This window comes from Eumetopias jubatus, unplaced genomic scaffold (assembly GCF_037043125.1).
Source record: "Eumetopias jubatus isolate StellerSeaLion01/CBP00866 unplaced genomic scaffold, mEumJub1_p1.0 scaffold_4, whole genome shotgun sequence".
Taxonomy (NCBI): Eukaryota; Metazoa; Chordata; class Mammalia; order Carnivora; family Otariidae; genus Eumetopias; species Eumetopias jubatus.
This window is the reverse complement of record NW_028274810.1, coordinates 80,255,282-80,282,585: the sequence shown is the minus strand read 5'-3', so window position 1 is coordinate 80,282,585 and position 27,304 is coordinate 80,255,282. Positions and strand designations below refer to the sequence as shown.

The 27,304-nt window shown below is 37.2% G+C and overlaps 1 protein-coding gene across 4 annotated transcripts; it reads left to right on the top strand.

Moving 5' to 3' along the window:
- Nucleotides 1–2,571: 2,571 nt before the first annotated feature.
- On the top strand, nt 2,572–27,304 carry ZMYM1 (zinc finger MYM-type containing 1). 4 transcript variants are annotated; one of them, XM_028113958.2, is made up of 9 exons: nt 2,572–2,728; nt 10,455–10,624; nt 11,740–11,809; nt 12,010–12,259; nt 18,029–18,203; nt 20,908–21,061; nt 22,570–22,707; nt 22,891–22,931; nt 23,467–27,304. In XM_028113958.2, the coding sequence occupies exons 2-9, from the start codon at nt 10,529–10,531 to the stop codon at nt 25,756–25,758; spliced, it is 3,216 nt and encodes a 1,071-aa protein (XP_027969759.2). In that variant the 5' UTR covers nt 2,572–2,728; nt 10,455–10,528; the 3' UTR covers nt 25,759–27,304. The 4 variants fall into 4 exon arrangements, with proteins under 4 accessions (XP_027969759.2, XP_027969760.2, XP_027969758.2 ...); XM_028113959.2 differs by having other exon boundaries at nt 11,740–11,812; nt 22,894–22,931; XM_028113957.2 differs by having other exon boundaries at nt 11,740–11,812.

The window sequence follows — 27,304 nt, the reverse complement described above, 5'->3', positions numbered from 1 at the left end:
AAGACTCAACTGCTTTATCTTGCTTAGACTAACTTATGTTAACTTAGAAAATAAAACACATTTGTTGTCAGCAATTGTTCATGGATACATTTACTAGACAATACTTTTGGCTGCAAATGACGGAAAACCAAATCAAAGTAGGTTAAGTACAAAGAAAATCTATTATGTCAGGGTCCTGGGACCGAGCCCTGAGTAGAGCTCCACACTCAGAGGGGAGTCTGCTTGAAGATTCTCTCTCTCCCTCTCCCTCTTCTCCCCTCCCCTGCTCACACTCGCCGCCCCCCTCTCTAAAATAAATAAATAAAACTAAAAAAGAGAGAGAGAATCTACTGGCTTACAGAATTTGGAAGTTCTAAGAGTTGAACATCACAAATGGATCGATCAAGGAGGGAAAGTGTCAAAATTTTTATTATATGACCTAGACTGGAATCAGAGTACTCCATCTTCCAGGTATTGTGATTAGGTAAGCAATGGTCATTTGATAGTCGCACCTCACTGGGATTTTTTTCTCCTACCCTATCAAGAAATACCCTTCTATATCCAGTGAAAATATTCTTCAGGAGTAGAGGTAAAATAAAGACATTATTAGAGAAGGAAAACCAAAAGAATTTTTTGGCAACAGTCCTGCTCTAAAAGAATTGCTAAAGGAAGTTCTTCAGATAGAAGGGGAATGATACCTGAAGGAAATGGGGAACATCAAGAATGAAAGAACAGAAATGGTAAATATCTGAGTAAACATAGTAGACTATTCTCTTGAGTAATTTTAAAAATATTTACTATTGGGGCGCCTGGGTGGCTCAGTCCTTAAGCGTCTGCCTTTGGCTCAGGTCATGATCCCAGGGTACTGGGATCGAGCCCCGCCTCAGGCTCCCTGCTCGGTGGGAAGCCTGCTTCTCCCTCTCCCACTCCCCCTGCTTGTGTTTCATCTCTCACTGTGTCTCTCTCTGTCAAATAAATTAAAAAATCTTAAAAAAATATTTACTATTGACAGTAAAAATTATTAACACTGCCAGATGGGGTTTATGATTCTAATACATAAAACAACTCTAACAAAAGGGTGGGGAGATGATAAAGGGATTTATTTGGGGGTAATATTTCTACATTCCACTTGAAGTAGCAAAATACTGATTCTAAGTGGACTATGAAAAGTAAATTATGTTTATTGCAATCACTAGAGCAACTACTAAAAAAAATTATACAAAGAGATACTGTCATAAACACAATAGTTAAAATGGGATACTAGGGGGAGCCTGGGTGGCTCAGTCGTTAAGCATCTCCCTTTGGCTCAGGTCATAATCTCAGGGTCCTGGGATCAAACCCCGCATTGGGCTCCCTGCTCAGTGGGGAGTCTGCTTCTCCCTCTCCCCCTGCTTGTGTTCCCTCTCTCGCTGTGTCTCTCTCTGTCAAATAAATAAAATATTTTTTTTTTAAAATGGGATATTAGAAGATGTTCAAATTAGCCAAAAGGAGGCAGCGAAACAGAACAAAGGGAACAGAGAACAAATAATAAAATGATGTACTTAATTAGTATATATTATATTAGGAAGGTAAGAATAACTGTTGGAGAAATTAAGTTCAGTTACCAATGAGGTATTCAGAATCACCAAACAGTCTGAATTTGAAGTTAACTGCAGAGGACATTTAGGGACCATAGCAGCAGGGGTCAGGAGGGCCTTTTGGTCTGGACACAGACTTTTTTTTAAAAAAGATTTTATTTATTTATTTGACAGAGAGAGACACAGCGAGAAAGGGAACACAAGCAGGGGCAATGGGGGAGGGAGAAGCAGGCTTCCTGCTGAGCAGGGAGCCGGATGCCCTGGATCCCAGAACTCTGGGATCACGACCTGAACCAAGGCAAAGGCAAACGCTTAACGACTGAGCCACCCAGGCGCCCCAGGACAAAGACTTTTGATAATATCTCAAGAAGTATGGTTTAAGACAAAATTGCAATAAATTCATCATTCAACTCATATAATCTTCTATAATCCTATTATGATTTTAGGAATAGCACAGTTATTTGATCCTATACTTTTTTAGGTGTTGAAAGTGTTAATTTGTTAAGTAGCATTTAAAACATACCATGATTTTTGCACACTCTTTTGGGATTCTTTTAATATATGAAGAGTGCCCCAAAATGGAAAAAGCCTGAACCCCCTCTCCATCGCTGCAGATAATTCCTTTTACTGGGAATTTACTATGTATGTGGAACTTTACCAACATTGCCTTTCCAATCTTCACATGCCTATGGCAAAGGCACTATAATAAACCCCATTTCAAGGATGAAGAAATTGGGATTTACAGAAATTGCTAATAGCATTCTATCTCTCGAATCCAGCAAATCCAAATGCCGCGCCTGAACTCTGAGTCCATCCCGACGTTGCCCCAGCCTTTAAGGATCCAAATTTGGGGCCATGCAGGATGGCTTCAAAAATCAGACCCTGGGCGGCACTAAGGGCTCTTCCCCGCCCTCTGTAGCCAAGGGAACGTGGGCCCCGCCCGGCCAGCTGCGCTGCGCATGCTCGGCCGCAGAGTGCGGCGGGAAAGGGGCGGGGCCTGTGTGACCGTTTGGCGTCGAAGTTCCTTTGAGAATCCTCGCGCGGCCCGCGGCCCTGAGAGAAATTAGTAAGCCCTCGTAAGCTGCCGTGGATTCCTGCGCCTTACCAGAGAGGGCAGAGAGTTCCGCCTGTGGCGGGAGGATGAAGCTTCGGGTCGGGCCGGGGTCCTAAAGGTGGGTCCCTGCGTGCGGATTCCGCCATGTGAGGGTCGGGAGCTCGGGGTCAGGCCCCTGGATTGTGTTTGTCGTCTCCTTTAACCTTGTCCGCAGAGTCGGGGGATCCTTGCCCCGAGCTTCCAGGGTTTCTCGCCGCCTGTTCCCACTGCGCCGTTACTGGGCTTTCAAGCCTTTGGTCTCTGTCCGCGGCCTCTTTTTAAAACATTCATCTGAGCACACTTGTAGCTCTCCATTAAGCAGTAGTGTGTTTACAAACAACTTAAACAAAAATCATGGAAGTCCTTTTGCAGTTAGATGTGTACACGGAGTCTCAACTAAAAAAAAGATTAAATAGTACAAAAGTTTGACTCGATGAATTCGGACTTAAATTGGGATTAGATGCAGGTGCAGTCTTCATCACTTTCTTTCAGTATATTGCTTTAGTGCTCAGGATTGATAGTATCTTGGTTTGCATGGACTAGTGTTTGCAAATGGTAACTTCCAGCTTTCTCAGGGTGCAGTTTCAGTAAGAGTTCGACCCCTGATAACACCTGACAGTAACTGGTATTCCTCATCACAAATATACAAGACTAGAAGCCTTTAAAATTTATAACGAACTGTATTACATTTAGTCCTGGCAGTATCGGGACTGAACAGTTTGACATTTAACTCTTAGGATGAGACAACAGCGTTAGGGGAGTAGATGCCCTTGTTAAAATAATAAATTTGCCTCCAGGATTTTTTTGTGAGTGAACATATACAGGTCAGAATCCAAGAAGGATAGGTGAAAAGGTGTAACCCTACCAGAGACACAGCTATGGGGAATTGAACTGTATTCACCTAGATGGCAGGAAAAGCTATTTTCTGAAGGTCAGTGTTAATTAGCACAAATTAATGCTTTGGACGTCTCCAAAATACTTAACATTTGATATATTACACAATTAAATGTTTATCATGATTTTATTTTTAAATTTAAAAAAATATGAATGAAATGTTTGCTGAACCCCAAAAGCTACTGATTTACAAGAGTTAGCATGCTCTCTCCAACCTGGAATATTCTTTCATCATTGCTTTGTAGGCACTTTAAAACCTAGCTCAGATCTTCTCTTCTAGAAGACTTTAACCATTTTCTCTTCCCTCATTTCTGCTTTTTACCTTGCATGTGTTTATATTGTTACAATCCTGTGCTAGCAGAGTATTAGAAATGTTGGGACATCCTAATTATCCTTCTAATTCTAGTACGTAGGCATTTCATAAATAATGGCTCCCCATTGCCTATAGAACTAAGCATGGACATTTTAGTTTGGTTTGAAAAGCATTTAGCCTTGTGCCTCCAGTCTTTCTGTCAAACCAGTAAAAGAACACAAGTGAATATAAAACATATTTTTGCAAAGTGTAATGTATAAGGATGTGGCTGTAATGCAAAGAAGTAAAAAGTATACCTGCTTCTGGACACATTAGTCACTTTATTTTTGCTTGTGACCATACCACACTAATTACTGTAGCTTTATAGTAAGTCCTCCAACTTTTTTTTCTTTTTTGAGATTGTTTTAGCTATTCTTTGTTTCGTATACGTTCCATATACATTAGAATCATCTTGCAAATCCACAAAAACTGAGATTTTGATCTGTAGCTCAATGTGGGGAAAACTCAATTTAACAATATGAAGTCAATCAAAGAGCATACTATGTTTCTCTATATCTTCCTTAATTTCTCTTAGCACTGTTTTATTTTCAGTGTAGAGATCTTGACATATTTCATTAGATATATTCATATATTTGATGTCTTGTGATGCTTTACATATGGTTGTTTTAAAGTTTTTATTTTTGGGGACACTTGTTGGCTCAGTCAGTTAAGCATCTGCCTTCGGCTTGGGTCATGATCCCAGCCAGGGTCCTGGGATCAAGTTCCACATCAGGCTCCTTGCTCAGCGGGGAGCCTGCTTCTCCCTCTGCCTGCTGCTCCCCCTGCTTGTGCGCTCACTCGTGCTCTCTCTCTGACAAATAAATAAATAAAATCTTTTTTAAAAATAAAAATAGGGGCGCCTGGGTGGCTCAGTTGGTTAAGCGACTGCCCTCGGCTCAGGTCATGATCCTGGAGTCCCGGGATCGAGTCCCACATCAGGCTCCCTGCTCAGCAGGGAGTCTGCTTCTCCCTCTGACCCTCCCCCCTCTCATGCTCTCTATCTCATTGTCTCTCTCAAATAAATAAATAAAATCTTAAAAAAGTAAAATAAAAATTAAATTTTTATTTAATTTTTCTAGTAAAAAATGATTTTGGAATATTGACCTTCCTAAATTTACTTAATAATTGCAGTAATTACTTGGAGATCCTTTTGGATTTTCAGTGTATACAACATGTCATCTATAAATAATGACAATTTTACTTCTTCCTTTTCAAGATTTCTTTATTTTTCTTGCATTTTTTAAAAATTTATTTATTTGACAGAGACACAGCGAGAGAGAACACAAGCAGGGGGAGTGGGAGAGGGAGAAGCAGGCTTCCCACAGAGCAGGAAGCCCGTTGCGGGGCTTGATCCCAGTACTCTGGGATCATGACCTGAGCCGAAGGCAGATGCTTAACGACTTGCATTATTAACCTGATTAGAACCTCTAGAACAATGGTGAAGCGGTTAGAGAAGAAATTTTTCAATATTGATGTTGTATTAACCTATGATTCTTCTAAGTTCACTTATTCGAGTATTTTACCGGGCGGGGAGAAGATATCCCTTAGGGTTTTCTATGTACACCATCGTGCTCTCTACAAATAAAAGCAGTTTGTTTACTTCTCCCTTTCCAGTTTTTACACCAAATTTCCACTGAGTATTTCACTTTAACTTAAAGAATTTTCTTTAGCATTTCTACTGTATAGGTTTGTTTGTGATAAATTCTCATTTTCATTTATCTGAAAATATCCTGATTTCACCTTTATTTTTGAAGGATATTTTTACTGACTAGAGAATTTTAGGTAGGTTTTTTTTTTCAGCATCTTAAAGATACTTCATTGGCTTCTGGCCTTCATTGTTTCTGACAAGAAAACAGCCTTTATTCTAATTTTTGTTCTCCTGTATGTTAAGTCTTTTTTCTTTAGCTACTTTTAAGATTTTTTTTTAATCTTTAGTTTTCACCAGTGTGACTATGATGTGGGTGGTTGTGTTTCCCTTTTGTATTTACCTTATTTGTTACTCATAGAGCTTCTTGAATTTGTGTGGTTTGATATTTTTCTTCATTTTGGGGAAATTGTCTAGCCAGTAGTTCTTCAAATATTGCTTCTGTTGCATTGTCTGTTTTCCCTTATTCTGGGAATCTTTTTACCTCTGTGTTAGACCTTTTTGCCTTGTTCCACATGTTGCTTACCTTATTTGTATTTTTATCCTTTTATGTATCAATCTGAACTACTTTGTACTGTTGATATAAAATGTATCTATTCTTAATTTCCCTATTTTATTTTCCAATTCTTGAATTTCCATGACTTTTTTTTTTAATTATTCCAGGACTCTGCTAAACTCTTCCATCTTTTTCTGTATTTTCTCAAATGTATCAAAGTCCTAGCCTGATAAAACCAATATGAGTTACCTATAGGTCTGTTCTGTTGTCTTTTTTCTTTTCTCTCTTTTCTTTTCGTTGGTTTTCAGTCGTTTGGGGGGTTTTTTGTTGGGATGTACCCATAAATTTTTATTATATTATGGTTGAAAAAATTTAAAGACTCTAGGTGTACTTCCTCCAGAGAGGGCTAAGTTTCCTGTAGGCAGGCAGATAGTTCTAACAGACTATATATATTTATATATATTTTTTTTTTCTAACATTATATTGATCCTTTTGAGAGTTAGTGTTATGCCTTATTAGGGCTGATTTATTTTGGTTTGCCCTTTCTTCTAGGGAGTGGTCTTTTCTCCTGGGATGTGGCCCTTACTCCTAACACATGGGCCCTCTCAACTGCAAGTCCAGATCTTTACCAAATCCCCTCTACCTTTGCTGGGCTTAAATTTCAACTTTGTTAGCTCTGCAAATCTATGTATAATCTCTGTTCAGCTCTTTAGACTCAACCTTCTGTTTTCTGCTAGATTTTTTAGTGTCATACTCTGTAGATGTACATATGGAAGTCAGCTAATAAGTGGTGGAGGAGATTTGTATGCAGATTGGGAGGCTTGTTTTTCCTTGGTTCCCACCTGTCCTTTGTGCCTCAAGAGTTCCAACTGCTTCGGCCACCCAGAATTCCCATCTCCTTAGCTCAGTGTGCTGCTGTTTTCTGCTTGGCCCTTTTCCTCTGCTCTGTCCTGGAAGGTGTGCTCAGGGGTAAAGCCTGTTCATGTTACTTGTTGTGCCTAGATTTATCATCTCTTCTTTTTTTTTCAGGTTATCTCTACACCCAACATGGGGCTCATGACCCCTGAGATCAGGCGTTTTGTGCTCTGCCGACTGAACCAGCCAGGCACCCCTAGACTTATCAGTCTTTTTTTTTTATTTTAAGATTTTACTTATTTAATTGTCAGACAGAGAGAGAGAGCATAAGCAGGGGGACTGACAGGCAGAGAGAGAAGCAGGCTCCCCACTGAGCAAGGAGCCCGATGCGAGACTTGATCCCAGGACCCTGAGATCATGACCTGAGCCCAAGACAGATGCTTAACTGAGCCACCCAGACATCCCATATCATTCTTATTTTTAATTCTTGCTAATCTGATAAAATTTGGAACTGAGTTGGTTTAGAAGCTGAATAGGGTTTGAATAAGCAAAAATGACTTTACAGGTAGAACAGTATGAGCACAGCATAGTGGGGACAAATTAAAAGATTAAGGTGAAGCAATTTGAAGCATCAATATTGTACTAATTTTCCAGAAGGAAAGCACATATATTCTCTCTGGAGATCTGTTTGTGTGTCTGGAAATAACTCCGGATAGCTTGCAATTTCTTTGCAGTCTCATGTTTTACTTTAAAAATTAATATCAATTTTGAGGGGCGCCTGGGTGGCTCAGTTGGTTAAGCAACTGCCTTAGGCTCAGGTCATGATCCCAGGGCCTGGGATCGAGCCCCACATCAGGCTCCTTGCTCAGCAGAGAGCCTGCATCTCCCTCTACCTGCTGCTTCTGCTTGTGCGCGCTCTCTCTGTCAAATAAATAAAATTTCTTAAAAAATTAATGTGAATTTTGTTTTCTGATCCATGATATATCCCTCTTTGGTTTAAAATGTTTTAATTGGTTATTACCAAGTAGTAGTATTAACCAGCAGGAACATGTACCACATTTATCCTAGGACTGTTAATATTCTCCAACATACATGGTTTATCCCCAGGAAAGACAGGTGATAGACTATATAAAAAAGAGGTTTCAGGGCGCATACCTGGCTCAGTTGGAGAATCATGCGACTCTTGATCTCAGGGTCCTGAGCTCAAGCCCCACGCATGCTCCTCTGACTGAACCAACCAGGTGCCCCAAAAATAAAATCTTTAAAAAAGAAAAAGAGGTTTCTAGGACTTATTTTACTCTAATGTGCATCTTTTTGGAAAAAGTAGTACTGGATTTGTTATATGTTTTTTGCTCTTTTTGTTATTCTAATAGCTAAAGTAATGTTATATACTATTTTCCCTGCGTCAGAAATGTATTTTAGATAAATTAATTACACTGTCAAGGTGCTTTCCATTATTTGCCTATTGGTGTAATGACTGACAGATTTGAAGGGATTCCAAGATGCAAAAGCTCATAGATGCTTTGTTTTTAATTGATTTTTAGACTTGCATATTTTCTTTCAGGTGAATGACAGTCTAGTAGTTAATTTCCTGTGAGTTTTGCTTTGCTGGTTGTGTGTAATGCTCAAATGGACTGGGCAGAGGCCATATGAGCTTTTATTGCACTTCACAAGTCAGGCCTTATTCATTTAATTTTCTGCTTTGGGATAGGGGCTTTCAGTGAAAGCTACCAGAAAAGTGGGGAAAGGACCAAAGATGAGAGAAGAGAATATAGAAGGAACCAGTCTATCCTGGAAAAAGAGGTGTTGGGGCTGAGCAATCAAAAGTCACTTGTAGGAGGGCCTGGGTGGCTCAGTAGGTTAAGCATCTGCCTTCAGCTCAGGTCATGATCTCAGGGTCCTGGTATCAAGCCCCATGTCCCACTCCCTCCTCAGCGGGGAGCCTGCTTCTCCCTCTACCTCTGTTCCTCCCACCTGCTTGTGCGCACACAAGCTCTCTCTCAAAAAATAAAAATCTTAAAAAACAAAGGCACTTGTCGTTCCTCAAAAGCTATAAAATGGAATTATATTTTAAGCCTGAATGTGCAACAATCTTTTATATTTTGATTTTGGATTTTAACTAACTTATCTAGTTACCAAAAAGGAATCCATTAATGGGGGGGGGGGGTCAGGCAGGCATGAAGTGTAAATGCAAAATAGATTCAAAACATATTTAGAAGGTATATTTGATCCACTTTGGTGATTAGATGTGGGAACTTTGAGAGAAGAGAAACTTAGGATTACCCCTAGATTTCTGGTTTGAGAAATTGGGTATATAGGATAGTGTATTTTATGAGAAAGGGAACATGTGTAAAGCAGGCTTATGGGAATTATATAAGAATATAGTTTTAAATCTCTTGAATTTGAGGGACCTGTGGAGCGTCCAAGTGGAGATATTTAGTAGGCAATTAGGTATATGGTCTGGAGCTCAGAAATATAGGGGAAAATCAGCCTATAAATGATATTTGAATCCAAGGTTTTGACCACAGAACAAGTAAGAAAGAGTCCTGTGGAATTGTGCTTTGGAGGAACACAGATATTTTTATTTTTTAAAAGATTTTATTTGAGAGAGAGCATGAGCTGGGTGGGGTGGGGGGGCGCTGCAGAGAGAAAAGCAGAACGGAAAGCTCGACTCGGGGCTCTTTCCCAGGACCCCGGGATCATGACCTGAGCCGAAGGCAGATGCTTAACTAACTAAGGCGCCCAGAACACAGATATTTTAGAAGCAGGTGAAATAAATGAGAAGAAGACTGTCAAAGAGATAGGAGGAGAAATAGGCCTTGCAGTCATAGGATTCAAGGAAACAGAGAGGCTCAAGGATGAGGGAAGGGAGTGGTCAGAGGGCACTAGCTCTAAAAGTTGGATCCTTGGGGCACCTGGGTGGCTCAGTTGGTTAAGCGACTGCCTTCGGCTCAGGTCATGATCCTGAAGTCCCGGGATCGAGTCCTGCATCGGGCTCCCTGCTCAGCGGGGAGTCTGCTTCTCCCTCTGACCCTCCCCTCTCTCGTGTGCTCTCTCTCTCTCTCTCATTCTCGCTCTCTCAAATAAATAAAGTCTTTAAAAAAAATAAAATAAAAAAATAAAAGTTGGATCCTTGAATGTATTTGAATGTTTATATGTGAAGAACCAATAAGGAGGGAAAGAGGAGTTGAAGAAGATATAGATAATAATTGGCTCTACAAGAGGGTCGTGGCAGGGGAGAGGTAGTGAGCACAGGTATTTGGATTAACCTTGGATAAAAGACTTTATGTTTTCTAAGACTAAGTTAAAAGTAAACTTGTGGGTTTGGTGAGCTTATACTAGAGGCAGGCCTGGGAGAATAGAAGTGGAGAAAACTAGTCCCAGAAGAAAGCACAGAGATATGTCTACCAAAGAATTATAAAGCAAAGCTATGTTGGGGAATAATGGATGAAGGGAAGAAAGCCAGTGTTGGTACTGTGAAGGAACCTTGAGTCCAAGCTGTCTGAAGACCCTTTGTGCTTCCAGAAAATCAGACTCTCCCATCAATTCATATTTTATTTTAGGAGCCTGGATACTATTCCCCAAGAAGAAATTCATTAGTTTGGACCTGGAGGATTCTTTTGTATCAGACACCAAGATGAAAGAATCACCGATAGATGGTAAATGTGACAAAGCAGTGATGCCACAACTGGGGCGGCTAGATGAAATTAAGGCGGAACCTGACAATGCTCAGGTAAATATCCTACTTTATTTTCTTTTTTGTAGAGCAGCATTTAAGTTTACATTTCAGTTATGCAGATGCTGGTTTACTGGCTGAAAACCTGAAATCTTTATCTTCCCCTAAGCAGTTGGTCAAGTAATACAAGGTATATGGTGTGAAGTGCCATCACAACTATATGCAAGAATATGATTTGAGCAAAGAATGGATGTTTAGAATTGGGTTTCGGATTGATAAAAGGATTGCTTAGGGTATTGTGGGCCTAGCTAAGGTTAACACATTTTTGTTTTCATTTTTCTTAATTTGAAACAATATGAGTAACTAATTGTATGTTTTTATGCTACTGACTCTGTTTAGTACATTATAAATTCTTAGAATTTTTTTCTTTGTAATTCCTCTACCCAAATCAGTTTCATATTTATTCTTAAACTTTTTTAGACATATTATATGCTAAAGAACCTGTAACAAGCTGTGAATGTTCTGTGAGTAGTGCCAAATTCCCTTAAAATGTTTATATATGAACTAGTTGAAATTTCTAATGAAACAAAAAGTAAATCAGTTTTAATTTATTTCTAGTATTCTGTTTAGAAATAGCCTAAAGTAAATCAGTATTAAGTAAGGACATGACTCCCATTGAGTTGGTGACACTGGGGAATGTTGTCCATCTAGGAAGTATTGATTGCTTCTTCAGTCTATGGACATTCAAACACATAGATCATGTTTAGATAGAGTGCCGGCTGCTCTGAAAAATCCTCTGCAAGACTCATTTAGCCCACTCCAACAACTTTGGTATTTAAGGTCTTTAATTAGCTATTATTGATTAGAACAAGGAGGGAAAATAGGTGTTATTACTGAGTGTGTCTCCTCTATTTGTGGTAGCTTACTGAAGAACTCTGTGAACAAAAATTACTGAAATCACATCTAGGTATGATAGAATATAATATATAATGTATAGAATATAATGTGTCAGCCAAAGGTCACCAAAAGGGAACTGTTCACCTGTGGTTCAGTTCAGTTATACAATTCACTAACATACAGCATTATATATCAATAATATACAGTATTATTTTCTGTTGAATAACTAGTTGTTTTATACACATAGTATTCATTATTTTCATCTCTTTTTTTAGGAGTATTGTCAAGCCCAGCAGCCTAAAACTCAGGAGAATGAACTGAAAATAAACACCACATTTTCAGACAGTGGTAATAGAATTACTTAAATTAATCCTATTTATTCTAACCAGTGTAATAGCCAGTTTATTCTACTTTTTTAGAGTGTCTTTGAATAGTGCATTGTTTGGGGTTTCAAGTCCAGAAGTAACCTCTAAAAGAAAACAAAAGAATGCATACTTAATTTTACGTAAATACTAATTTTCTTCCTTCCTGTTTTGTGTTTATAGCTCCACAGTTGACTGCAGGCATTCAGCTTTCTCTGACATCATCTGGCATGAATAAAATGCTTCCTTCAGTTTCAACCACAGCTATTCAGGTTTCCTGTTCTGGTTGTAAAAAAATCCTCCAGAAGGGGCAAACTGCTTATCAGAGGAAAGGGTCTACTCAGCTTTTCTGCTCCACGCTGTGCATCACTGAATACATTTCATCTGCCAATTCACCAGCTCTTCCCAAGAGAACTTGTTCAAACTGCTCAAAGTATATAATTCTAAATTATGCCCCCTTTTAATTCCCTACATAGATCTTGATCAGAGTCTTGGTTGTAACTGTCTACCTTTTCATTTTTTCTTTTCTTTTCTTTTTTTTTTAAGATTTTATTTATTTATTTGACAGAGCACAAGCAGGGGGAACAGCAGAGGTAGAGGGAGAAGCAGGCTCCCCGCCGAGCAGGGAGCCTGATGCGGGGCTTGATCCCAGGACCCTGGGATCATGACCTGAGCCAAAGGCAGATGCTTAACCATCTGAGCCACCCAGGCGCCCCATTTTCATTTTTTCTGAAGAAGTATCACCTTGATTTAGTGAAAAGCTGCTTCTGCTTTCAGTTCTTCTGTTAGATTCTTCAGAAATACTTTTTTTGTTGAGAGATTTGCAGAAATTAAAATGTAAGGAGTTCTATTTCTCTTCATCCTTACATAATGTGACTTCTGAAACTTACCTTCCTACTCTTTTCATTTGAAATTCCCTATAAATGAAATTACTATATGCCCATTCTATTTTATCATTTAACCATATAGGAGGCAAACCACTAACACATTAATCATGTAATAGTTAATTTGGATCTGCCAAGGTATAAAATAGCCAAGGTATAACATTATAAAATAATGTTTCTCATAATGGTAAATGAAATTATTCGATCCTTTTACAAAATTGAATAGTCATAGGTAAACACAGATGGATGTAGTCTTTTCAAGATTTCAGTGAGCTACTGTTGGGGTTTGTATTGCTAACTTTTTTATATATATACGTAAGGCAATTTAGATGCAGAGAAAGGAAGTAGTAGTAATTTCATAATGAATTAGTGGAAAATGTCCAAAACTTTGAACTCTACCCTGAGATATATAAAGGATCAACGTGCTTTGAGACTCCTATCGTAGTATAATTCTGGTTTGTTAGTACTCATTAAATGCTAATGCTAAATTTTTAATGTTTTGTTTCAGAACAAAGAAAACACATAAGCCACCAGTTTTGCTCGTAAATATAATAAATTACTTTCATATGTCTTATTTTGGAAACAGGTTGCCATAATTTGAATCTTGCTTCCTCCATTTATGGTTATATTGTACAACTCATAGCAGCTGTAGCAATATCATCTGGGAGCTTGTTAAATAAAAATACAGAATCTCAGGCCTCATCCAGACCTACTGAATCAGAATTGCATTTGTCCCCAGATGGTACATCTATATGCTAAAGTTTGAAAAGCATCAAGAACTTCTTAGTATTACCATTTGTTTTGTTAAATGCACATAAGAATTATGAGCATTAAATAATAGATTTAAGTGATCAGAACAATACTGGCATGTAATAAGACCTCAATAAATGTTAATTATCACTGTTATTCTCTTAACAAACTCACAAACCCTTTTTATTGGTTGCTTCAGCTCCTTGTTTGGCTGCTGCTTCGGGTATTTGTTGCTTCGAGTATTACTCCCTGAAACAACCTTTCTCTTTGTGTTTTTTTCAACCCTTCAGTACTATGTCTTTTTTCCTTTTTGCTAAGGGCTATAAGGCACTCTCTTCAGTCTGCTTTCTTTCTCTGCAGAATCATAAAACTGGAAGGGACCTTAGAGATCATCCAGTCCAAACATTTTCTTTTGGTTTTGAGGAAACTGAGGTCCTGAGAAGTTCAGGTATCATGTTACTGTGTTTGGAGTTTACCCATTATACATCTTCAGCAGATCTCCCAGACAGATTGAAAAGGCTGAAACAGGAAAGATATAGTGTGTAAGTTGTTCCCTAAGATGAAGAAATCCAATATGAACAAAAATATGAAACAGGTTTTACTTCCTTTGGAATACAAATTTTTTTTGTTACAAATACTATTGTATAGGTTGGTGGAAAGGTAATAATGCTTAGGCTGGGAGAGACCATCCATTGTTCAGAGTAACCTGTGCTTTTTAAAAAATTTTTTTTCTTCCACATTTATTAGCATCTTGTATTAATATATAGTTCTCAAGATTTTAGCTAATTATCAGTACTGAGGTTTCTTTCATAGCAATGATTTAAAATCTGTTTTGAGTTAATGCAGTTTTTATTCTGTTTCATGAACCAAATAAAAGTTAGCTTCGAAAATGGCATTTATTTAAGAGCAGTGTATTTAAGAAGTGTCATTTCTGTACTTCAGTATCCCAGTTCCAACTCTGGTTGGAACCAACCAGAGATTCTGATAGCAATCAAAAGAGTTCAGAATATCCCTGTGCTATATAACACTTACGTGTAGGAAAGTTGTTCAGTCTTGTGCTTAGAGTTTGTTTAAGCTAATTTTAGGTACTATTAAGAAAACTCATTTTTTAGTTTTTTATTTATAAGGACTTAGTAGATTAGAAACCAGGAATGTAGTATACTGGTAGCAGTAAAAATCAGTAAACATTTTCAGACTTCCATGCTTTTGCCGATGGTTTCTTCTGCCTCCCTTTCCATCTGCTAATTTCTTTCTGTCTTAAAGGTCTGCCTCAAATATCTTTACCTCTTGTCTGTTCCCCCACCATTTTTTCCTCTCCTCTCACTAACCCCCCCACCCACTCGGAGTAATTATTCCATGGCCTGTGTTTTAATAGTGTTCATAGTTCCCACAACATTAATCATAAAATTAGTGTTTTTAAAGAAAGAATTGATATTGCCCCAGTTGGACTATGAACCTCTTTTTTTTTTTTTTTTTTTTAAGATTTTATTTGTTTATTTGAGAGAGAGAAGGAGCAGGGAGAGGGGGAAGCAGACTCCCCACTGAGCAGGAGCCCAATGCAAGACTCAATCCCAGGACCCCGGGATCATGACCTGAGCCGAAGGCAGATACCTAACCAACTGAGCCACCCAGGCACCCCTAGACTATGAACCTCTTGAGATTAGGAACCAGATCATACTCATCTTTATATTCCCGGTGCCTAAACACCAACTGGCACACAGTGAATCCTAGAAAAATTTTTGTCAAGTAAAGTACAAGGATAGCACAACTCAGATACTGCATTTAGAGCTATATTTTAAACCAGTAAAATGATTGATTCATGATAATAAAATGAACCTGTTATTTTTGGTACCATCTATTTAAGAAGGAGGAAAATCATAATACACTAAAAATTTATAAGTGTTAAAGTGTTAAAATAGTGTTGATTTCAGGAATATTTCCTCTGGAAAACTATTATCCTGAAAGATTGATACTCTAAGGGTTCTAAGTAGCCATATATCATGGCAGTTCTTAAACATTCTGGTCTCTGGACCCCTTTCCACTCTTAAAATTTTTTGAAGAGCCAGAGAGCTTTATGTAGGTTCTATCTACCAATATATACTGTGTTAGAAATTAAAATTGAGAAATTTTTAAACTAATTATTAACTCATTTAAAAATAATAACTCATTGCATGTTGACATAAATAATATTTTTAATGAAAAATAGCCATATACATTTTTTAATTTAGTGAGGAGGAATTTTAAGAAAAATTCAGTAAGCATCATTTTATCAGGTTTGCAAACCACTTCAACGTCTGACTGGGTTTTCATATCTGCCTCTGTTCAGTTTATTGGAAAATGTTGTTTTAGCTGAAGTGTGAAAAAAATCTGGCACTACAATATGTAATTGGAAAAGGGAGGAGTGTTTTAATAGCCATTTAGATTTTGTGGATGCTCTTCTTTGATCCTCTACCAGAAAACAGGTAGTACTTCTTAAAGGTTAGTTACAATGTGAAATCTGAAACCATACCAAAGAATTTTTTGTACTGTTAGGTTAAAATACATTGGTCTGTTTGTACTTTGCATGGTTTTTTTTTTACCCATGAATGAATGATTTTTCTTACATGCTATCATAATTTGGAAAGTACTGGTTCACTGAGTTATGTAGATCTTCCGAATGTTGGCGTATATTTTTTTTTTAAAGATTTCATTTATTTATCTGAGAGAGAGAGAGAGACAGAGCGCACACGGGTAAATGAGCAAGCAGAGGAAGAAGCAGACTCCCTGCTGAGCAGAGAGCCTGACATAGGGCTCGATCCCAGGACCCTGGGATCATGACCTCAGCTGAAGGCAGACGCTCAACCAACTGAGCCACCCAGGCACCCCTGTTGGCATATTTCTTTATGCAATATTTTTAAAATCACATTTGTTAAAAGAAACACTAAAAAAAAAAAAAAAACACTAATCTTATCAGGAAAGCTTAACTATTGGGAAGCAAGTTGGAGATGGCATATTTTCCATAATTCTAATTTTTTTTCCATAATTCTAATTTTCAATGAAAGCTCGACTTTTATCATTGGCAGTGAAACTGCCAGTTGTTTATCTTGAAGTAACAGTCTTACTTTATTCATTTTTGAGAAAATATTTGCCAGATACCCACTCTGGATAATAGTTTGTTCTTTCAAGTAAAAATGTATTCCATGAAAAAAGTAACTACCTCAGGTTGTAACTCTTAACATTCCCACATGAGATTTTCCTTGAGACAACCATCATACTTTGGTGTGCAGGAGAAGTACTTTATGCCTGTGTCCCATATCATCACACAGAATACTAAAAAGAGGTTGTCAAGGATAAAGTTTAATAAAGTAGATGATTTTTACAGTGAATGTGTAGCGACGAATAACACATACTAGGACATTCTGGTTCAACTGCCTTAATTTGTGCTAAGGCTCTGGCGTTTGACCCAGCATTGTTTTTTTTCTCCCAGTTTATTGAGGTGAAATTCACATAACAAAAAGCCACTTAAGTAGTATTTAGTACACTCAACAGTGTCTAGTTCAGAACATTTCTGTCACACCAGTGTATCCAGTAAGCAGTTTCTCCCCAGAGGTCTCTTCAGCCCCGGGCAGCCACCAATCTGCATTCTATCTATGGATTTACCTATCATACAACCTTCTGTGTCTGTCTTTTAGCATAATGTTTTTGAGATTTATCTGAGGTTTATATGTGTTGTAGCATGTACAGCAGCACTTCATTCTTTTTTTTATAGCTGAGTAATATTCCCTTGTATGGATATAGCACAGTTTGTTTATCCATTCATTCATTGGTGAACATTTGGGCTGTTTCCATCTTTTAGCTATTTTTTTTCTTTTTTAAGTAAGCTCCAGGCCCAGTGTGGGGCTTGTACTCACAACCCTGAGATCAAGAGTTGTGTGCTTTACCAACTGATCTAGCCCAGTGCCCCTATCATTTTAGCTATTTGAAATAGTGCTATTAGGAACATACATGTATTTATACTTTTTTGAGTACTTCTCTTCAGTTCTTTGGGGTACATACCTAGGAGTGGAATTGCAGTGGCCCATTGTTGATTTTGTACCATCAGTTCAAATGTTAACATAGGGAAAAAGGGTTTTTTTTGACAAATAATATTTTAATATGAAAATAGTTTTGTTTTTGTGGACCCCTCTAAAAGTATCCGGAGTATCCCCGGAGTTTTGTAGACCATATTTTGATATCCTCTGTCTTATAGATTACAAAGTTGGTCAGGTATGAATATGTGATTTCTCATCATCATTCTATTATCACTAGCACTAATTAATATAAGCTAGGTAATCCTTAAACTGTGCTATCATATGTGTTTATAATCCCTACTTTATAGATGAGGGAATCAACATTTGGGAGTATATATGACTTATCCGTCATTACATAATATAAGTCCTAGAACTAAATACCAAATTCAGGTTTTCTTATTTCAAGGCTGATGTCACTGCTGTTGCACCATCTAAAGGTAGATGAAATGGGAGAGGGTTACTTGAAGGAGTGCTTTAACTTATAAAAGTGTTTAATGGTGCCCTTGTTTTTCCTTTTAGAGACATTTTAAATCTAAAGGATGTGATCAGTGTCCAGCTAGAAGATAATACGTCTAGCAAAAATTTTTGCAGCCAGTCTTGTCTTTCATCATATGAAGAAAAAAGAAAAGCATCTGTTACTATATGTACTAATAGCATTTTAACCAAGTGCAGCATGTGTCAGAAGACTACTGTTGTAAGTTGCAATTTTTTTTTAACTTTTAGGGGTTCTGATTATTTTGCCTAAATATTAGAGTTTTTACTGAATTTTTTTGAATCCTAGATTCAGTATGAAGTTAAAATACCAGCATGAGAAACACTGTCTTTGTCGTAATGCCTGTTTTCAGTTTCACTCTGACAACCTCATCACGGTGTGTCTTGATAACTGTGGCTTACTATTAAACTGTCTCTAGTCTGTTTCATATGCTTCAAATGGAAGGACAGTCCCATTACTTTAATAGTTCAAGGAGAGGGGTGCCTGGGTGGCTCAGTCAGTTAAGCGTCTGACTCTTGATTTCAACTCATGTCATGAGATCAAGCCCCACATGAGGCTCTGTGCTCAGTGCACAGTCTGCTTGTCCCTCTCCTTCTGCTCCTCCCCCACCCCATGCACTCACGCACTCCCTCTCTCAAATAAATAAATAAAATCGTGAAAAAAAATAGTTCAAAGAGTATTACAGCATATAAGCAGGTATGAATAAAGACCTGTTGCATAAAGAACCACTCCCATTTGAATTTGACTGCATGGGACTCAAATGAAACATCTAAGATTGAGTTCCTTCCATTAGTTCGCTTGTGGATGGTTCCACTTTAGGAAAAGGGTGGGGATTAGCTTTTCCTACCATTGGGAATAGTTTCAGTTGGTAGGACAGTGAAAAAGATGAAATAAAAGACTTTTGACGGTTCCTCTTACATAACAATTCATGATAAATTCTGTTTGGAGATTTTCCTAAAGAATCTCAGGATGATCTGGCCTTGAAGAAAAGCCAAGCATATGAAAGCTTGTTTATAAACTGCAAATAAAGATAGCAGAAATAATAATAGCCTACTGGTCAGTAAGACTCAACCACAGAGTGTTTTGTTTTTTTTTAAGATTTTATTTATTTGATGGAGAGAGAGACAGCGTAAGAGGGAACACAAGCAGGGGGAGTGGGAGAGGGAGAAGCGGGGCTCCATCCCAGGACCCTGGGATCATGACTTGAGCCAAAGGCAAACGCTTAACAACTGAGCCACGCAGGTGCCCCTCACAGTGTTTTTAATTCTATGTTTTCTTATACCTAAGCAAGGTTAAAATGAATCAGGAATGTCACATGCTTTTCTGAATGCGAAATAATCCCCTATTTCTGGTAGGAGAGCCTTGGGTGGGAGGTTCTGAGAACAGAGAAGCTGGGTCCTGCTTTGGTGGACTAAATGAGATTAATGCAATTGGTGGTCTGAGCCCCTTTCATGAGGTAGGATTGAGGTTGTCTTGCTTGTTCAGATGATGCTTTGAGACCCAACTCTGTTTCCGTAAATTCTTCCTTAAAATCATGCAATTGAGGATAGAATTCTCAGCAAGTCTGAACAATTCAAATAGGTCATTTGTAAGTCACATCTTTTCTTTCTTTCTTTTTTTTAAAATTTTTCTAAGATTTATTTGAGAGAGAGGGAAAACGAGAGACAACACGAGTGGAGGGGGAGGGACAGAGAAAAGGGAGAAGCAGATTGTCTGCTGAGCAGGGAGCCCAATGTGGGGCTTGATCCCAGGGCTCTGGGATCATGACCTGAGCAGAAGGCAGACACTTAACCAACTGAGCCACCCAGGCACCCCAGGGCTTCTCAAAATATAAAAAGTCATACTAGTAAAGTGTAAAAGAATTTTCAAAGTTATACTCTTTTTTGTTTCATTGTTCCTTTGCCAATATCCTGTTTTTCACGGAAGAAAATGTGTATTTTTTTTTTTGAGAATTTATTTATTTGAGAGAGAGGATGGGGGAGCAGAGGGAGAAGCAGACTCCCTGCTGAGCAGGGAGCCTGATGTGAGGCTCGATCCCAGGACCCTGGGATCATGACCTGAGCTGAAGGCAGACATTAACTGACTGAGCCACCCACCCACCCCTGTATAAGATATTTTCATTTGTCCTTGTACCTTATGCCCCAAAAAGCAGTTCTTTTTCACCATTGCCATAAGTCCAGGAGTGATAGTTCCTGTTTCAGTAGAAACAATAGATGGTAAGCCTCACAGTTTATATCATTTACCTTTGCACACTTACTGCTTCCTGAATGCACTATATTCTATATATTTTACTGCTTGTATGCTACTTTCTTACAGTATGCTTGCAATTTTAACCATGAAGTTAGCCTAGAAAAACAGTAATTCCCACAGCCGTTTTCTGGCTCCTCCTTAGTACCAATAGAAGGCTTTTCCTGAGTTAATATTCAAAGTGGAATTGAGGAAAGATATAATTGTAAGACTTTATTTATCCAGTTAGCTTTGATTGCCTGGAATGATGAACATATTCTATGACCTCTTTCTTCATTGCTTGCATATGTATTACTGCTGCTACTAATATTATCTGATAAATAACACAAATAGTGATTTATTGGATTGATCTATTTCTTTCATTTTTGTCACTGTAATCTGTATTGACTTTTTTTTCTCTTGTTTGTTTTTAATTCAAGTTACTTAATGTATAGGGTATTATTATTAGTTTCAGGGTACAGTTTAGTGATTCATCAGTTGCATATAATACCCAGTGCTCATTATTTTTTTCTGGTTTTTAAGAAAGTATAAAAATGTGGGTTCATTATCATCACTTGCTATATTTTAACTAAGAGCCGTAATGATGAGTATATTTTTGTTTTGTTAACAATACATGTCATATACCAGGAATATGAATATTACTTTAATCTCTAAACAGAAACCAAGCAAAACACTTACATCTGTTCCTTGCAAATCATTGAAGCCCTCAGATGAAGTGATTGAGACCACCAATGACTTGGGGAAGACAGACCTTTTTTGTTCTATTAATTGTTTCTCTGCTTACAATAAAGCTAAGACAGAATCATCTACAGGTAATGTTTGTTTAGCAGTTATCAGAGGTTTAGAAACTATTGAAGAATATTACTGCTTTCCTTTAATTTATAACCTTGATTCATCTCAAAATTAAACTGACTTAAGAGTCAAAACAATGCAAAATTCATTGCAAAAAAATGTTTTCCAGGTGCGCCTGGCTGGCTCAGTCGGTAGATCATGTAACTCTTGATCTCAGGGTCATGAGTTCAAGCCCCACATTGCGTATGGAGCCTACATTTTAAAAAAAGTTTTCCAGTAGTTTTATATAAAAGGAAGCCTACTTCACAACCAGAGACTTATATTTATTTGTACAGATTGTTGTGTTAGAATATAGAATTTTGTACTTAGCTCTGCTTTGTAAAAACAAGGCTATTAGTTACATTTTTTAGAACTAGTTGGAAATACTTGGAAGTTCACTAATAGAAAAACACAAGTCACCCAGGGCCAACTTTGTATTCCATCAAAGAGCCTCACATAGGACCACTGGTCCTATTTACATAGATAATAAAGTAAATGATGCCCCTGGGGCTTGTACATCATGTAAACTAGCTTATTATAGAAATCTTTGCAATACTAGCTTAGACACCACTGTAGCTCCATTCATGTTGAGGGTTATGAATCTTTTTTTTTTTTTTAAGATTTTATTTATTTGACAGAGACACAGCGAGAGAGGGAACACAAGCAGGGGGAGTGAGAGGGAGAAGCAGGCTTCCCGCGGAGCAGGGAGCCCGATGCAGGGCTCGATCCCAGGACTCTGGGATCACGACCCGAGCCAAAAGCAGACGCTTAACGACTGAGCCACCCAGGCGCCCTGAGGGTTATGAATCTTGAAAGAGTTAGAAATGATACCCATTAAGGGACGCCTGGCTACCTCAGTCCGTAGAGTGAGCGACTCTTAATCTTGGGGTTATGCGTTCGAGCCCCATGTTGGGTGTAGAGATTACTTTAAAAAAATAAAATATTTTTAAAAATGATGAAAGAAATGATAACCATTAGGAGATTCTTCTTCATGGGTAATTTCATGTAAAGATTTGCTTGAAATTTCAAGCAAATGGTATAAAAGAACTGAGAAATTGTATGCAAAGGTAAAATATGTTAAAAAATGGAAAAAGGAAATTATCAGTTTGTTATTAATGCGTTATCCTAAAGAACCTGGCTATCCCTAAGCCGTACTCCAGTATCCAGCAATAATACCTAAAGCTATTAGTTTTTTTTTTTTTTAAGATTTTATTCACTTATTTGACAGAGAGAGAGTATATACAAGCAGGGGGAACAGCAGAGGCAGAGGGAGAAGCAGGCTCCCCACCGAGCAGGGAGCCAGATGCGGGGGTCAGTCCCAGGACCCCAGGATCATGACTCAAGCCGAAGGCAGACGCTTAACCCACTGAGCCACACAGGTGCCCCAAGCTATTAGATTTTTGCATTGTTTGTTGAAACACTTGTTACTAAACAGTGCTTTCTGATTGATTCTGCTTGGTTTTTGAGAAATCTTTTTATTTTTTTTCAGTAAATGTTTCCGTGGTACACGATGCCTCAACGGATCTCTTTTCTCCAAAGAAAGATACAACTCCAGTTATAAGCAATATAGTGTCATTGGCAGATACTCATGTTTCCCTACCCATCATGAACTCTGATGTCTTACAAGGTAAAATTGATGTAAAGTTACCTGACATATACACTGTTTTCCCATCCTTGATGAATCTGTCTATATTCTAAGGTTGTTTTTGTTGTCTGATATGAAATAAGCAATTGTAGTTTATGATGCTATTTTATAGCATATATTTTATTGCATATAAGATCTTGAATTGATGATACTCTTTTATTTTAGCAGATACAGTTTCTTCAATAACAGCAAATGTCATTGTAGATGTAAGTTTTGTCCTTAATATTTTTGACACTGTCTTTTCTTTTTTAAGCATATTTTGTGCATATATATATGTGTGTGTGTGTGTGTGTCCATATATATATATGAGCATATTCATTCCTGTTTTCATCCAAGAGCTCAGAAAAGTTTAGCAAGAGACATCTTTTGGTATTCACATTCAATTTCCCAAATCTCAGGTTTGACTTGAAATTATTCATAAGAATATTTAAACAGAAGTATTATTAGTTGTAGTTTTTCCTCTGGATTCTTTATTACTTTTTTCAGTATTCTAGGTCATGTGAGCAATAAAAATTATTTTTATTACAATTACATACCAAAAGATTCTTTGAACATCTAATGCTGAATCTAGATTACAACTTTATATTATAAATAATTGTTAATGTTTCCCCCTAGTGGAGCTCGTATTGCAACTCACCCATTCATTTTATTGTGTTATTAGAATAGATGTGTTTGATATTTTAATTATTTGAAAACTGTTCAAACAAATGCTTTTCTCTTTTTCTCCCAAACATTTCTAAGAGTTTACCCAGTGAATCAAGTAGTGGTGTTGCTACTGGTAGTGTTGAACAGCCAAGCCTTTCACCATCTTCATCAATACCCAGTCAGCATATGGTTGAGTCCAGTGTAGAAGTACAAAAAGATCAAGTGTCAAACCAAGATGCTACATACAATAGGAAATCTGTGAAAATAAGTGATGGACTATGTCACCCAAAATTTACATCCAGAGTACAAAAAGTTAAGTCACGAAGCATTAAAAAATCTTGGTGTTCAAATTTCCAGCATTTGAAAAACAGTATTAAAAAGGAAGTGACATTCTGTTATTCATGCCAGTTGTTCTGCCAAAAAAATTTTAGTTTTGGAGGAGAATCATTTGCAGCCCAAGGAATTTCTAATTGGAAAAAGACTCTAGAAAAATTCAGAAAGCATGAAAAAAGTGAAATGCATTTGAAGTCATTGCAGTTTTGGAGGGAATACCAGTTTTCTGATGAAGTCATCAGTGATAATTTATCTATTCATTCAAAACAGATTGAAGGAAATAAAAAGTACCTAAAGCTTATAATTGAAAATATTTTATTTCTTGGGAAGCAGTGTTTACCATTAAGAGGAAATGACCAATCGATTTCATCTGTGAATAAAGGCAATTTTTTAGAACTGTTAGAAATCAGAGCAAAAGATAAAGGAGAAGAAATATTTCGATTTATGAGTTCACAAGTTGACTTCTATAATAGTACACAAATTCAAAATGATATTATTGAAATAATAAAGACTGAAATGCTGCAAGATATTGTGAATGAAATCAATGCCTCCTCAGCTTTTTCAATAATATGTGATGAGACAACTGATAGTGCCACTAAAGAACAGCTTTCAGTTTGTGTAAGATACCCACAAAAAATGTCAAAGGCTGTCTTAATTAAAGAAAGATTCTTGGGTTTCGTAGATATTGAAGAGATGACTGGGACTAACTTACATAGGACTATCAAAACTTACCTGCAGCAAATTGGAGTTGATCTAAAGAAGATATGTGGCCAGGCCTATGATAGTACTACTAATTTGAGGGGAAAATTTAGTAAAATTGCAGCAGAATTCAAGAAAGAAGAGCCAAGAGCTTTGTACATACATTGTTATGCACATTTTTTGGATTTATCAGTAATTAGGTTTTGTAAAGAAGTGAAAGAACTCCGAAGTGCTCTAAATACTCTCAACTCTTTGTTCAACACTATTCATATGTCTGGGGAAATGTCTGCAAATTTTCAAAACATTTGTAAGCTAAGTCAAAACAAAACATGCAAGAAACATATATCACAATCATGTTGGACAGTCCATGATCATATATTACTGTCTGTGATTGAGGGCCTTCCAGAGATTATTGAAACATTGGAAGTTGTATCAAGCCATTCTTCAAACACAAGTTTGGCTGATGAATTGAGTGATTTGTTAATATTGGTTTCCAAATTTGAATTTATCTTTTGTTTGAAATTTCTTTATCGAGTGTTAAGTGTTACAGGAATTCTTTCCAAAGAGCTTCAAAGTGAAACCATAGATATTTTTTCGTTGTCTTCAAAAATAGAAGCAATTTTGGAATGTTTATCATCTGAAAGAAATGATGCCTATTTCAAAACTATCTGGGATGGAGCAGAGGAAATATGTCAAAAAATAACCAGTAAAGGTTTTGAAGTTGAAAGACCTTCTTTTCAGAAAAGAAGAAAAATTCAGAAAACAGATCTTGGCAATTCAGATAGTATGTTTTTTCCTACTTCAACAGAAGAACAATATAAAATTAATATTTATTACCAAGGATTGGATACTATATTAAATAATTTAAAATTATGTTTTTCAGAGTTTGATTATTGTAAAATGAAGCAAATTTCAGAACTATTATTTAAATGGAATGAACCATTAAATGAAACAACAGCCAAACATGTCCAAGAATTTTATAAACTTGATGCAGATATCATCCCAGAACTTAGATTTTATCGGCAATATGCAAAGCTCAATTTTGTCATAGATTATGATTATATCAACTTCATTAATCTTGGCTGTTTGTTTATTCAGCATGGTCTTCACAATAATATTCCTTGCATATCAAAGTTATTATATATTGCTTTGTCTTGGCCAGTTACTTCAAGTGCTGAAAATTCATTTTCTATACTGCCCCGTCTTAAAACATATTTATGTCATACCCTGGGACAAGAGAAGCTTAGCAGCCTAGCCCTAATGGCTGTTGAGCAGGAATTGGTAAATAAACTGATGGAACCTGAAAGACTCAATGGAATTGTGGAAAAGTTTATCCATCAGATGAAAGAAACATAACACTTGCTAATTTGAATTTACCTAAAAGAATTTTGTATTTCTGCTGGAATGTTTGTTTTTTATTTCAAAATTTTATCTCCTAAGAAAAAAATTTTTTTTCATCAGAACATGTAACATTCACTTGATTGAAAATTCAAAAAAATGGACTGAAAAGAGATAAGTCTCCTTCCCCATTTTAGTACCCAATTCCTCTTCCCTGTAGTATTATCTGTTTCTCAAATATCCTCCTGGAGATATATTTCACAGATAATACTCTGCAGTGCATACCGTTCTTCAACTTGTCCACTTAACGTATTTTTGAGATTGTCCTATATCAGTACATAGTTTCTTTTTTTTTTTTTACAACTGCATAAAATTTCATTGTATGAATGTACCATAATATATTTGAGCAGTACCTAACAATAAGCATTTCAATTCTTTCTAGTATTTTGCTATTGTAAATAATCCTGCATTTAATAACCTCGTACAGGGGCCTGGGTGGCTCAGTCAGTTAAGCGTCTGCCTTCAGCTTGGGCCATGATCCCAGGGTCCTGGGATCGAGCCCCACATTGGGCTCCCCGCTCAGTGTGGTGGCGGGGGAAGACTATTTCTCCCTTCCCCTCTGCCTGCTGCTCCCCCTGCTTGTGCTGTCTCTCTCTCAAATAAATAAAATCTTTAAAAAATAATAACCTTGTACATAGGTCATATTGCACGATTGAGTTACTGTAAGATAGAATTTTAAATTAGAATTACTAGGTCAGAAGATTTATGCATTTTTATTCTTGATAGATACTGGCAAATTGCTTTCTATAAAGATTATGCCCATTTACAGTCCCACCACCCATGTGTGAGATTGCCTATTTCCTTGAATCTTTATAAACAGTGTTCTGAAACATTTTGATCTTTGGCAGTCTGGTATCAATCCCAGTGGAATTTTGTATTTTCACTTAAGAATAAGGTTGGGTAGGGGGCACCTGGGTGGCTCAGTCAGTTAAGTGTCTGCCTTCAACTCAGGTCATGATTCCAGGGTCCTGGGATCAAGTCCTGCATCAGGCTTCTTGCTTAGCAGGGAGCCTGCTTCTCCCTCTGCCTGCCGCTCCCCCTGCTTGTGCGCGTGCTCTCTCTCTCTTTCTGACAAATGAATAAATAAAATCTTTAAAAATAATAATAATGTTGGGTTATCTACTTGAACTATTAGTATTTCCTTTTCCTGTGAACTGTCACATTTAAACTTGACTATGGTTTTGGTTGACACAAATAGATGGTGCAAAAATAGATGATGCAATATGAATTCTTAATCTACTTTATGAGAATATGACTAACCCAAAAAGAAGAGACTCTTTTTCTATCATTATACTTTAGAAAGGTTCAGGTGATAAAGGAAAATCTGTCCCTCAGAGACTTGTAAGAATTTAGTGGTAGATGTATCTGGGCCCAGAATTTTGTTTGTTTTAGGAATGTTTCTCTTCCACTTCTCCCTTTCTGTTTCTTTCTCCTCAATTCTTAATTGTAATTTTTCTAGAAAGAGCATCCATTTTATTTAGGCTTTTTTGAAAACGTATTTATG